Consider the following 14,217-nt stretch of genomic DNA (forward strand, 5'->3'; position numbering starts at 1 on the left):
CAAAGCTTTCTGCAAGTCTGGAAGATCAGAATGATACATATTTAAAAAATCAAATTATTCTCTATTTGTTACTTTTAAGGTCCTGCGTTACCTCAACACCTCAGCACTAAGTGCAGACGAGTTGCAGGCTGTATCTGTGCAGAACTACAGCTTGGCAGGAAGTTCTCTTCAGATTTCCTTCCGGGTTGACTTAAAACCCGACTCGTCACTGATCGAATCTGGTCTGGAGAATATTTTTATGGAACTTCTTCCAAGCTCACGGCTTATTGAACCAAACCATGAAGTTACGCCTGAGGGTAGGTATTTAATAATATTGGTCACGTAGAACTGTCATTCCTACTTTGATATTGATTTCAAGCTTTAACATCTTTCAATAAATTGAAGTGATTATATTGTTTTGTATTTTGCCTCAGTGTGTAACTTTGTTGTTAATTGATTTGATATGAAATAATGAGGGGTGAGAAGAGTGAGAGATAGATCAACAAAGCACAATGAATGCTATCACTAAAATGTTTTTAGTGTGACATTTTTTTTCTATGTCTTCTCGTTCTTTTTTTTTTTTAGTTCTTTCCACCTTCTCCTATTTTGTTATACCTCTATTCTTCCACATTATCATTTTTGCTCCTTTTCTTCGTCTTATTCTTCTATCTACTAATCGCCATACTTTTCCTCCTCTTCACCTCTCATTTGTCATCATTATCATCGTCGTAATCATCTTCATCTTTGATATAATCACCACCATCATCATCAACATCATCACTACAACCATCATCATTATCATCATCATCATCATTACTAAATTTACCTTCTCCTTCTTTTACAGATATCAATGAATGTGAGCTATCTACGGATGTGTGTGGTAACGGTAACTGTACAAATACAGACGGTAGCTATTTTTGTACCTGTTCTGAAGGCTTCCAACTCGGAAACGGGGATGCTTCTTGTGTAGGTGGGTAAACGAGTTTCCAGATATAGATCTGTATTATACAAACCATGAATACCCCATAAAATAAAAGCGACACCATAAATATTGAAAAAAATCTGAATCACATTGTGCATAACGGTGGAGTACTATTAAAATACTTAGCCATAAATTGATTTCACTCTCAGCATGTTAAGGTTTGCCTATTTAGTTTACAGTGCGTTGATAATTAATACATTTAACTGTTGTATATCATTGCAGTAAAGTCTTTTCCTACTTATGGCTGAAGGTTTTGTCAGTCAAAGGTTCATGCAAATTAATGAAAATAGAATATGTATATAGCTTGTATCAATTTTGAGACGTGCATGGCACTATGTCGTTATCACACTTGCGTTAGCCCAGCTGCCGTCCCCAAAACTCTACTTCTTTAAAATACTTTTACCCTTTCTATTTTCTCCTGTTCATTCTCCTCTTTTCACTCCTATATATCTTAATGGCGACCCCCTGGTCCTACCCCCCCCCCACGATGGTACCGGTCTGACCATAATGCTTCCAACCATATCAACCCTATCATTAACCAGTATTCATGATAGGATGAATAGTATAGCTGTACTAGATATACTTTCACTTCTGCTCCTACTGTTACTCAAAGCTTTTCCTCACGGCTTTTCCTCACTTTTTGATTAATGGTAAATCTTTTCTTGATTATTTTTGTTACTGTTTTAGATATCAATGAGTGTCTCGGGGATCATAGATGCAACCAAACTTGTATCAACTCACCGGGGGATTTCTCGTGTTCTTGCAATCCTGGATTTGAGCTTGATGATGATGGTTTTGCATGCATTGGTATGATGTCATTCACATCACAAGATCCGTTGCGATTCGATTTTCAAAGTTATTGGAATAACAATTCATATAAACATTCCAACTTAAGAAATCAAAGTTTCGAAAAGTGCTTTAAATACAATTGGAAGCCCAGTCTGTTTTTTTTAATGCCAAGAAAGCAAGCTTACTGCAATAAGAGCAATTTCATTAATCTTGTCCTTAAACAATTCGTACTATTTCAATTTTGAGTGAATAACCAAGTTTAAAAACTCGGTGTGAAAACAATTCCGCCTTTTAAATTGGTTATCATTAATCCACGTTTAGAATACTGAACACTTTGATTACAAATTGAATGATTGAAATCCAGCTTATTTTGCAAAGGAAAATATGTTGTTTTCTTTTATTCCTTAGATACTAATGAATGTAATGCAACAGACGTGTGTAGTAACGGGAACTGTACAAATACATATGGAAGCTACTATTGCACTTGTGATGATGGTTTCATTGGAACTGGAAATGATTCTTGTACAGGTAATGATTTTCAATGTAAGAAATACTAAATGTATTTTTACTTGTACCACTACTACTTCTATTGCTTCCGTTACTTTACTACTTCCACTTAAAATACTATTTCTACTTCTACGATAAGACTGCTACTGGTTGTAAAAGTACGATTTACATCGTATTTTAAACTTGTTCTGTCTACTTATCTTTCATCTTCCTCTTTAAGTCTTATTTCTTCGTCTTCTTGTTATCTTTTGTGTTTTTATTTGCTTTGTCTTTCTTCATTTTCTTTCTTTTTCTTATTCCTCTTTTTTCTTATTCTCCTTTTTCTCCCTCTGTTTTCTTCTTTTTTTCTTCTTTTTCTTTTACCTGTTTTTCTTCCCTACAAAATGACCTTATATACGTTTTCCTTTTTACGCATGTAGAAATCGATGAGTGCGAATCTGATCCTTGTCAAAATGGAGCGACGTGTACGGATGGGATCAACATGTATAGCTGTACCTGCGCACCTGGTTTTACTGAAACTAATTGCTCAATGGGTAATTTGACCAAAAATAAGTAGTACGGCAATCTTGAGATCAGTTTGAGGGACGAACGTTTCGGGGATCTCACCTTCGTCATATGAATTAAAACAAGGTTTTGGTTAAAAGTAAGAGTACTGCTCTTCCAAGCCAGATATACTTTCTTGATTTGCAACCAGGAGTACGATCAAGCACCTCAATGTGTTTCAAAAAGAAAACTAGATTAACATGAAATTCATTGGTTTGATATATAATAATGTGTTAAAGATGACTCTGATATACATATTATGTGAGAGTGGCCAAGTATAATGTAAACCAGAACAATGTAAATGTTGAGTTGTGTGCATCAAAATGATTGCACTTTTGAATTGGAAAATAGCTTAGAATACTCTAAAGTGAAAGGCCATCTATAAACGCCAATGATCAATAAGTTCATCGGATTATTTTTGGGTTAAATCCGGGTATGTAGGGTACCATTAAATATGCTACTTCATAATTATATATCGATGGTATATTCTGTTATAATTGTTATTATCATTATTGTTGTTGTTGCTGTTTTGTAGTTACAAAATGACATCCTGCGATTTCTCTTTTTTTTTTTAGAAATAACCACACCCACAGCCACCACCACGCCCACAACCACCACCATCACAGAGAGCCCACCACCTACAACTACCATACAACCAAGCACAATTAATACAGAGGATACTAGTCCTACTGATTTGACTACTTCTGATTCTACCCCTCCTCCAACAACGATTACTTCAACTGGTATGTTAAGAAGTAAACTGAATTAAAATATCTAGTGTCAGCATTTATTGTATGAAGTGTATCTGTCCATAAAATGTAACAAAATATGTCTACTCAGATATAAATGTCAATGAAATTATTTTAAGTTAAAGTCCGGGATATATAGAGTTCGACATTAAATAGTATATTACATATTTTATATTTGATTATTATTATCATTTTTATTACGGGCTACGGGAATGATTTTTTTGCTGGGAGTGCGGATGTAAATATGAAAAAGCAATAACAAAAAAGAAGTCACCCCTAAATGATGGTGATTTGATGAAAAAAAAATCCTGCAAAATGAAGGTCATTTTGATTACATTTCCCCACTTTTTCACACCTTCCAAAATTCCAGGAGAATAATACATGCAGCATCCCCGCAAAGAAAATCGTGTGGGTGCTTTAGCACCCCTGCTTGCCAGGGCCATGCATCATTATTATCATTATTATATGTTCTTTTTTTCTTTCTTTTGCCCCTCCTTATCCTCCTTCGTATTCTTCTCCTATTATTATTTTTTATTATTACTATCATTATCATTGTATCAAAATGACATCTAATTTCATCTTGCCGTTTCTATTTGTTTAAAGAAATAACTACGTCCACTGCCGCCACCACCACAGAGGGCTCACTAGATACAACTACCATGGAACCCAGCACAGCTACTCCGGAAAATACTAGTCCTACAGATTTAACTACTGATACTCCTGATTCTACCCCTCTTCCATCAACGATCGCCTCACCTGGTATGTTCAGAAGTAAAATCAATTAATAAATCTAATTTCAACACATTTTGTTTTTTATGTAAATGCCTGTAAAAAAAATAAAGATGTCTACTGAGATGAAAACGTCAATGATCAATGATTCAATAAAATTATTTTGGAGTTAAAGTCGGGGTAAAATATAGTGCCCCTTTCAGGATGCCATGTAATATCAGTACCTTATTATTAGTAGTATTTTTCTTATTATTGCTTGTGTTATTTTTACACATTTACAATGATAGTTAAAAGCTACTGAAATCTTACAATCTGATTGGCTGATAGTAATTTCTTCTTTTTTTATAACAATTCTTTATACAACAGGACCCGGAAGTGAAATGAATTATGAATAGAAAATAAAGCAAATTAATGTCAACAAATTTTGTATTTAATTTTTTACCGATGAATTACCCCAATAAATGTTCTGAATTCAATTCAATTTATTTATCTAAGTAACCAGTGCACCAGAACCCATTCCACTGCAGTGGTATGAGATCTACCCTCTTACAGTATATAATATTTTTGTTCTTTTCATGTTGTCATGGTAATTAATTCATTACCATTCACTTCCGCCGATTTACAGGATACTTGTGACAATAAATGTACACATTGATTACATGAGATTACAACTAGTAAAGTGGAAATCTAGTGTCTCTGTTCTAACGAACTAAAGGTTACATGATCTTTAAAGATAATAATACTAACCATGTTTGAAATTACGAAAAAGGAAAATTATTAAAAGTAATTGGTCGTGTTCATCAAACTTACATCGAATTTTCACTTAAACTGTTCAGGGGTCCATGGTATCTGGTATTTAATAAAAAAAAACATAATCATAACTATTTACTCTCTAGAACACTCTAAAACAAAAGGTTACTCGTGATCAGTACGAAATGGTCACACAGGAAGAAGGTATTTACATGTTACATTGCTATCTATTTCTCATTAGAAACGTTCGTGAGCATCATAAGGATTAGTATCACAGCCAACAGACGAAATGGTGTACTGCTTGTATTCACAGAAGAACTTAATGATCGGTCTACGGCCGCTTTTATGGCTTTGGAAGATGTCTTTTGTGGTGCGGTAAGGAAGTCCACTTATTTATGTTTTAATGCTTTAATTCGCTTCAAGTGGTGAGATTATGTTAAATCAGAATAAATTAGATGAGATTAGATTCTACTTTATATGAATTAATCAGATTTTTAGTATTTGTCTGTACATCGTATAGGTCTGTATGTTTTTTTGGAATATAGACACTGTTGATAGGCGTAAGCATCGGGACAGCTTTTTGATTCCATTTAGAAGACAGTGAACATTTTGTTGCAACAATTGCTAGATTCTGTCTCATTCCTCTAACAATCTACTCGCGTTTCTATCCCAAATAAACCTTGTCATTCACAGGTTTCAACGTATTTGAATGTAAGCTTAAATTCAGCTCAGCTCATCAGTATCACATGTGTGGTAGTCTCTTTCCGAAGTGGTAGTGTGATTGGTGATCTTCAAATGAGTCTCGCAGCACCATCTCAGGATTCCGCTGATAGTCTTGCTCAATCAGCCACTGACCTATCACCTGCTAATGAGACATTACCCTTTTTCGACGATTCTCTTTACGTCGAAGAGTTAACCATAGACAGTAAGTGCACATTCAAAGTAAAACAAATTCATACTTTTCTGTTGAATAACCGATAATTTGATTAAACGTATAAAAAAGTTGCTTAAATAAAGAAATAACCCTTTAAAGAGATTATATAATGCGTCAAAAATGTTACTTCTAGTGCTTTTAATTCTGTATCACCCCCCCCCCGAAAAAAAAAAACCTCACATCTTCCTTAACATCTAATTATAACAGACACGTAATACAACAAAAATAAACACACAGACAAAATACATGTATAATGTTATATGAGTATTATACTATGTTTGTTTTACTAGATACCGATAGCAATTAGATCGATGTGTATACTCTAGCTTGTATTAATCTCTTTGACATGTTTTACTAGATACCGATGTCTTTTAGATCGGTGTGTACGATATAACTCGTATCAATCTTTTTGACATGTTTTTAGTATATACCGATATATTTTTTGATCGGTGTATATCGGTGGATATATTCATAATACAAAAAAATCATACATGTATCACCAAGCATTGCAAGACAAAATGAATATTGCAAATAATTATTAAAGGTAACAGTTTTATCTCACACTTGCTGAAGATTACAAGATAACATAAAATGATTTTATAAAACATTGTGTAATACATTTCCAAACTTTGGGAAAAAATTAGCAATAATAAAAGTAAAGTATACGCATCAATCAGTCTGTTTCCATTTCTGGAGATGTACTCCCAAGATGTTCCTCACTTATCTAATTCTTCATTATATTCCTTTTACAATTTGTCATTATGGGTCCAACAGGTGGTAAAGCAGCTCCCTGCCTTTCAGAATAAATCTCTGTTTTAACTATTAAAATTACTGTATTGAATTGTTTTATAGTATTTAAATATACTTCAATCCATAACAAACAGATTCTCATATTCTTGTTATAATATTAATTTATGTCCAATATCTCTCCAAAGTGCTTGAACATTTGGCAAACTTTAATATCTTCGACATATTTATCACAGCTAGTATTATTCGCTGTTTTACTGAACTCCGATATCTTTGAGATTGGTTCATATATTATCGCTGATATTGCTCTATGCCATGGTTTATTAGATACCGATAGCTTTGAGATCGGTCCGCATGTTGTTACGGGTATTAATTATGTGCCATTGTTTAGATACCGATAGTTGTGAGAACAGCAACCCCTGTAGAAATGGAGGGACCTGCACGGATGAATTCAACACGTACAGTTGCGCATGCCCAGAGGATTACTCAGGGACAGACTGTTCATCATGTAAGCATGAACTAATTCTTTTTATTACTTTGAATGCAGTCATAGTCATTAGTCTGCTGGTAAGATTTGTGAAGAAAGAAATGGTAACTAGCCCTCGTGAACAATTTGTCATGTTATCAATACAACAAGCCTTCACCCTTGATGATCGTCAAACTTCAAATTCTTATCAAAGAGTATTAAATAGAAAATTTTACATTGACCATCAGTATCCCTCAATATATCTTGCTTTCTCACTAATGCATGTACTTGAAAGAATTATTTTAAGATCGCGAGTAAATCAGGTATAATGAAAAGAAATAGGGAAGGGAAGCATTATATTAACCACACGATTACTTGCTTTACTTTACAATCATGGGTACTCGTAGGTGTGAACGCCCAACTTATAATTGGCGTTCTCTCCATCATACCCCGATGGATTTTATACTTTTAAGCTAGGATTTTTGTTTTGTCTTGCCATTGGTGATATTAAATCACAATAGTTTGCATTTCCCGATGGTCGAGCAGTTTTACACTCACTTACATGATAATCATTACGTTGAAGTTTCATAGGTAAATTATACTTTATTTTAAGCAAAATCGTTTCTTATTAATTTATCCCCATAGTCTCTGGCAGGACTGGCCTATCACCTGGTGCTATTGTTGGAATCATACTTGGTGCTATGTCGGGAGCTCTGATCTTCGTTATCTGCGCTTGTTTAATAATGGTCCAGACAGTGCGTCGTAATGAGGCAAATAGGATGTTAATGGGGTAAGTTATAGTTGCATGATTATTTGAAGCAGCTTGCTATTTCTTCCATTCTTCTCCTCTTCCTTCTCCACTTTATTTTATCAATCCATATGGCAGTACCGATCAATTGACTCTCTTCAAAAATAAAGGTATATTATGAATTGGTGAAATGGATCCTAATCAAATTCGTAGCTGAATTCTATCACATAACCGGTGATTTATTTGTATTAGCCAACATGAAAATTGTCTATTGACTGGTACTAATGACTAGTTCTATTGACCGGTCATGGTTTTGAGATGAGGATAGAATATTGAAATAATAATGATCATCTATATCACTATCTTATAAAATAAATAATACACATAATTTTGCCTGGGCGTTATAATGCTTGTTCACTTTTTTTGTAGCTGTTGTCACTTTTGAAACAGTCCAGACGTAACATTATAGAAATGTTTCAATGGTATTCTGCGTGGAATTCTTTCTAATTCCTCTGACGATGTGTATTAGTTTACTGTAAATCGGTATGTATTTATCCATGTATATATATATATATATATATATATAAAATGAAAATAATTATTCTTTCTAATGCAATTTGACAGGATGCAGAAGCATAGCAACTACCACATCTCAGAGCACCGGCGTATATTCGATGACCGACGGTCGGATCGTTCATTTGACGATTACTCGTTTGAAGCTTCTCTTGATCGTCGACAATATGATATCGGTAGAGCTGTTAATCGGATAAGACAATATCAAGGAATGGATAACCCTGTAAGTGAAATAGGCTATTATCGGGTACGAATAGGGATTAAGTTTCTTCACTCTATCGTACTCCCCCCCCCCCTTTCACCTCTCATCCTCCATCTCTCATTCCCTTTTCCCTCTCTCCTCTCTATGACTATCTCTTTCACTCTGGTTTATCTTTCTTTAGTTAATCATGATAAACCATTTTTTTTGTAGAACAGAGATAGAGATTGAATAATATATACCCCTCAGAAATATTTGGAAATCTGAGTTTGGCAATTATTTTCTCCAAACTCTCAATGTTACACAATGCATATTTATTATCATTCAAAAGATCATTTAATTATCTTTAAAATGATCCCATGCTTGGTATGATCAGTGGCGTAACTACGATGGGCATGGGGGGGCACGTGCCCCCCCAATCGGCTGGCCAAAAAAAAAGGGGGAAAAGGAGAAAAAGAAGGAAAAAGGAAGAGAAACGTAGTGGGGGAAAGAAGAAATTGTTGTTTATCATAGTGTTATATTATGTTATATAACATAAGAAGCATTTTTCACAACTTTATGAAACATTATTTGCTTAATTGTGTCTTCATTGTTCCTGGTGCTCGCATAGACTTTTTAACGAGACATATAAAACTGCTGTACTAAAGCCTCCCGTTTTCAAATCAATATACAACAAAATAATATATTTCCTCGCAATTAGAGTTATTATTGTTTTAAGTAGTGATATATTCTTCTTTTTCATGACTACTGAAAGTTATTGCCCTATTTTAAGGTCTTAATATAAAACATTTCCTGTCCGTGCTAACGTTCACATTAGTGGATTGGTGAGATTTCTGCTCTTCATGAACTCCTAAAATCAGTCCTTAAAATGTCAATTTTTCTGATCTGAATATCAAAAAATTTTAGCTTGCGCTTCGCGCTCGCATCATTTGGTTAGTGAAATACGTGGGGTCTTAGTGAATTCTTACAAACAAGCCTTGGAATGCCCTCTTCATTTCTGAATTTCCTAGATTTTCAGCTCGCGCTCGCAGTATTTCATTAGTGAGATGCGTATGATAATCATGATTACAATGACTTCAAAAAGTGCTCCATGTGTTTAGATGTAATTCTAACAAAATCAGCAAGCGCTTGGCACTCGCATTAGATGACTATGGTGAGATATGTATACTCTGACTTCATGGATTCGTAATTATAGTCCTTAAAATATCCATGTTTTGGGGTCAATATATACAAAAATTTCAGCTCGCGCTTCGCGCTCGCATCATTTGGTTAGTCAAATACGTAGGGTCTTAGAGAATTCATACAAACAACCTTTAGAATGCCCCTCTTCGGGTCTATATTTCCTAAATGTTCAGCTCGCTTTTGCGCTTGCAGAATTTGGTTAGTAAGATACGTATGATAATCATGATTACATGACTACAAAAGGTGCTTCATGACTGTGTTTAGATGTAATTCTAACAAAATCAGCAAAGGATGGCACTAGCATTAGATGACTATGGTGAGATATTTATACTCTTAATGGATTCTAAAATATAATCCTTAAAATTTCCTTGTTTAGGGTCAATTTATACAAAAATTTTAGCTCGCGCTTCGCACTCACATTGTTTCTTTAACGAGACAGTTAAGTATCATGATTACAAAACAATTTGCTTATAATGTCAATTTTTAGCCCTCAATATCAAAAATTTTCAGCTCGCGCTTCGCGCTCGCATTATTTAATCAGTGAGATACATATTCGTTTGATGGCACTGCATGTCCTTAAAATATCTCTATTAGGTCAGTATACCTGACAACTGAGCGCGCTTCGCGCGCTCCCTTAGTGACCCGAAATTTTTCCTGGTGCCCCCCCAATGCCATGACCTACGGTACGCCACTGGGTATGATCATACCATCTCAAAAGGAGCAGAATTCAAAATTGTTAGATGAAGTCTGAGTTGAAAAGCTGCAAAATGAGCAGAAATAGTCTTGAAGGGTCAACAAAGAACATGATCCCCTTTTTTTGGTGACAGTAGAGGTGAAAAAAAAACACATTCAAACCAAGCCCCTGCTTCTTCATTTTTTTATGTTTTGATGTTGTTTATGCAGCGATGGTTCTCTAAAACCGAGGAGGGATTTTCGATAAAATTCAGATTTTCAAACTTTTTTTACGATTTTATATATATTTTGCATAGCAGTTAATCGAAAGTATGTTGTTTTCATGGAATCGAACACACCTCTACAGTAGCAAACACATAACAAACAAACATTGCATGGGTATTTCAAACCATGAAACTGTCGGATCCTATAATTCCACATCTGAATATAACCACAATGCATAAGGAATCAACCTAATTGTGATAATTCATGTAATCTTAATTGTTAGTATATTTGTCAGACTTTAATGCATAATTTGTCAGACACAATATTTGTAGAAGTCTGCTGCTATTTGTAAAAGATTATATGGTTTATCCATAAAAAAATATACCCCCGCAAAAAAAGTACGGATTTAGAATTTGCTTGATAGTTAAAGATATATGAAATCCATGTGATTAAACATTTTTTGTACCTTCCCAATGATTCTGTTCGTTGTGTTCTTTGTTGATTCTTTTATTCTCTTTTGTATGTTCCCTCCCCTCCCTATGAACAGGGACGAGGAGGCTTAGATAACTTTGCTACACCATATGTAGTTGATGGGCATAGCAGCGCCAGTGGAGAGGTAAGTATCCCCTTCCCCCAATGCTCACCACATGATTTCAAGGTTCAGACTCATTAGGTATACATTAAAGGGGAATCCAACCCAAATAAAAACTTGTTTTTATAAGGAAAAGAAAAATCAGACAAGTTGATAGCTGAAAGTTTGAACAATATTGGACAAACAACAAGAAAGTTAAGAATTTTTAAAAGTTGTAAATATTGGTAATCACTATACCCATGGAGACTTCAAATTGGCCACATATGGGATGTCATAGTGATGTAAGGCAAGGACTACTCTTCCATGTACTCCAATACATATCATGGCTAAATTGTCATTTTTCCCAAAAGTTTTAATTCAAATTATATTTTTCTTTCATGAGGACATAAAACAATATACTATCTGGGTTATATTTAGATTACTGCCCCAGGGGAATGGGTACTTAGGAGAAAACCACAAATCCCTGATAATAAAGTACATGGCCTATGGGAAAGTTGTCCTTGCCCCTTGTCATAATTTACTTACCCAGTTGCCAATTTGAAATCTACATAGTATTAGTGATCTCAATTTTAAAACAGCAATAGCTTTCTTATTGCTTGTCCGATTTCTTTCAAACTTTCACCATTCTGTTTAATTTATTTTTCTCCTTCCCAACACACCATTTTATGGCCAAGGCTGGATTCCCCTTTAACATCGACTTGCTATGCAGTGTGTCCCCAAAAAACGAAACCGAGATTTAGCGACGATTTATCATAATTTAATCCCAAATACAATAGACAAATAACCTAACAATGTAAAGCTTAGAATCTCCTCTTTCATCTGATACTACTGAGATCATTTCTCATTCACGCATGAGTGAGCAATTTGAAACAATTTGAAGAAAGGATACCAAAAACTCATTTGGCGGGGCTATCTGAATTTCAAAAAGAAAATCTGTTCTCTTTTAATACTTTAATCAATCACAAAAAATGGTCAAGAAGTAAAAAAGTTATGTTCCCTCAAAACAATGCTTGTATCTCCATAATTTCATTAAATTAACGTGTGTCACCGATTTCCCACAGAAGCTATCACCTGGTTAAAAAAAAGCCTTAATGCATGGCTGATCGTCAGCAAAACGGAATTTGAGTGAGATTGAACGCTAGCCTGTAAAACCTCTTCATTGTATGAAATTATTGAAAGTCAAGCCGTATTTCAAATAACCAGAACTTTATTATTTCTTGACCATTTTCTGTAATTGAGGTATCAACTTAAAGAGCAGATATTAAACCTATCAAAAATGTGGTTTTCTTTTTAAAACCCAGATAGAGCCCGCCAAGTGAGTTTTTGGGATCCCCTCTTCAATTTGCTTTTGCTCACTATGCGTGAATAAAAAATAATCCAAGTAATTTCAGATGAAGGATGAGATGCTATGCTTTACAATGATAGGCCATTTGTCTATTGTATTTGTGATTAAGTTATGATAAATCATCGATAAATCTCGGTTTCGGTTGTTGTGGGACGCACTGAGTATGAAAATGATATTTGGAGGCAACGTGTGGGAAAGTATTTTGCTCTGTACAAACATATTTGTTGCATGAATGTTGTAAAGAGTTAATTTTGAAGAAAAAAATCTGTCCTCATTTTGTTGGATAAGAGTACAGGATCAAAATATCAAAACTGATACATATGATTTATTATGTCATCAAATTTTTTCTAATGCTAGAAAAGTTATATCTGCTCAATCCAATCCAATCCAAAAGTCATTTGATATAGCGCCTTTTCCTTTCGGTTACAAAGCGCTGCATACACACTACTCCATATTTGTTTTGGCCACTAAAACAACTGTTCTACACCTCGGATATTATCAACGATATTATCAACGATAATTATCAACGATAATTGCTTCTATCCGACCACTTCTTTTCCCATCTACTTCTGATATTTGCAGTTCATCGCTCATGAATTATATTCATCTTGTTTTGAACATTATTGTTCTGCACACGTATGCGTTGTTATTACGTAATTATGGAGAGAAATAATTGAAATTGAACCCGAGTGTGCAATCTTCAAAACGAGCACTTATTTTAGTATGTCTTTCTTTTTCATTATTTTGTACGATTTTATTGTTTACAGAGCGTCGTTGAACGAAACCCGTTACACTACAGCTACATGTACTACTAAGGCTTAGATGTATCTGCAAACAGTCCCAGTACAATTTTGATTTGCACCCAACCTACATGTGATGTGAATGTGTACAGGATTGATTCATTGCATACACTAAGCACTGGAAGCGGCAACCAGACCCAAACCTGGGGTAGTAGATAATGCGCCTCGGAATAGACTATAATCCTATAATCTAAAATTAAACATTACAAATATCAATTTACCTTCACTCTGCCCTTTTCTAATTATTATTTTATATGCTATGTGAGCTAAATATATCTAGCCTCAATCAATCTTTTCTATTATTAATAAATTAAAACAATATTATACATACATGTAGGTGGGGTTTGAAGTATTTAAAATGTCAACATTATATAATTCTGATTGTTTAAATGACAATTCTCCATTGTAATTTCTTATGATTTGTTTATTCGGAACATGATAGTACATGTATATGTTATACAAAAGTGAGCAGATATCAAATGTATACATTTTTAAGCAAACAGGTTAAAAATGTAAATTTGCATTCTATAAGAAGAATGATTAATTACACTCCTTAGAATAATAAATGTAAATCTCTATACTTTTGTCAATAGTTTGTAATCAACATCATGCGTTACACATCAATGGATATAACTTCGCCAGAGAAGCGTTTCATATGAATATGTCGTCCGACAAGTTATCGGATCTGATAATTTTCCTTGAATCT

The 14,217-nt window shown here is 34.3% G+C and overlaps 2 protein-coding genes across 2 annotated transcripts in view; both read left to right on the forward strand.

The window, feature by feature from the left end:
- LOC121421983 (fibrillin-3-like) overlaps positions 1-2,830 on the forward strand; it is a 53,904-nt gene extending 51,074 nt beyond the window's left edge. The window contains exons 18-22 of the mRNA XM_041616784.1: positions 80-296; positions 824-949; positions 1,649-1,768; positions 2,159-2,278; positions 2,677-2,830. Of these exons, the coding sequence (XP_041472718.1) occupies positions 80-296; positions 824-949; positions 1,649-1,768; positions 2,159-2,278; positions 2,677-2,813 (720 nt within the window). The 3' untranslated portion in view covers positions 2,814-2,830. The remainder of the gene's footprint in view (positions 1-79; positions 297-823; positions 950-1,648; positions 1,769-2,158; positions 2,279-2,676) is intronic.
- A 550-nt stretch (positions 2,831-3,380) lies between these two features.
- LOC121421984 (neurocan core protein-like) lies at positions 3,381-13,716 on the forward strand. The gene is made up of 9 exons (XM_041616785.1): positions 3,381-3,543; positions 4,153-4,308; positions 5,270-5,403; positions 5,722-5,953; positions 7,101-7,217; positions 7,821-7,965; positions 8,548-8,719; positions 11,322-11,390; positions 13,479-13,716. Exons 2-9 carry the CDS (start codon positions 4,209-4,211, stop codon positions 13,524-13,526), a joined length of 1,017 nt encoding a protein of 338 aa, XP_041472719.1. The 5' UTR covers positions 3,381-3,543; positions 4,153-4,208; the 3' UTR covers positions 13,527-13,716.
- Positions 13,717-14,217: the final 501 nt, after the last annotated feature.

This window comes from Lytechinus variegatus, chromosome 9 (genome assembly GCF_018143015.1).
Source record: "Lytechinus variegatus isolate NC3 chromosome 9, Lvar_3.0, whole genome shotgun sequence".
In the NCBI taxonomy this organism is placed as follows: domain Eukaryota; kingdom Metazoa; phylum Echinodermata; class Echinoidea; order Temnopleuroida; family Toxopneustidae; genus Lytechinus; species Lytechinus variegatus.

Bases quoted from the DNA above. Each gene is read 5' to 3' on its own strand.
- LOC121421984 (XM_041616785.1), top strand. From the start codon at position 4,209: ATGGAACCCAGCACAGCTACTCCGGAAAATACTAGTCCTACAGATTTA. The intron at 5,404-5,721 runs GTAAGGAAGTCC...TGTCATTCACAG, and splicing joins AAGATGTCTTTTGTGGTGCG to GTTTCAACGTATTTGAATGT. The intron at 11,391-13,478 runs GTAAGTATCCCC...TATTGTTTACAG, and splicing joins ATAGCAGCGCCAGTGGAGAG to AGCGTCGTTGAACGAAACCC.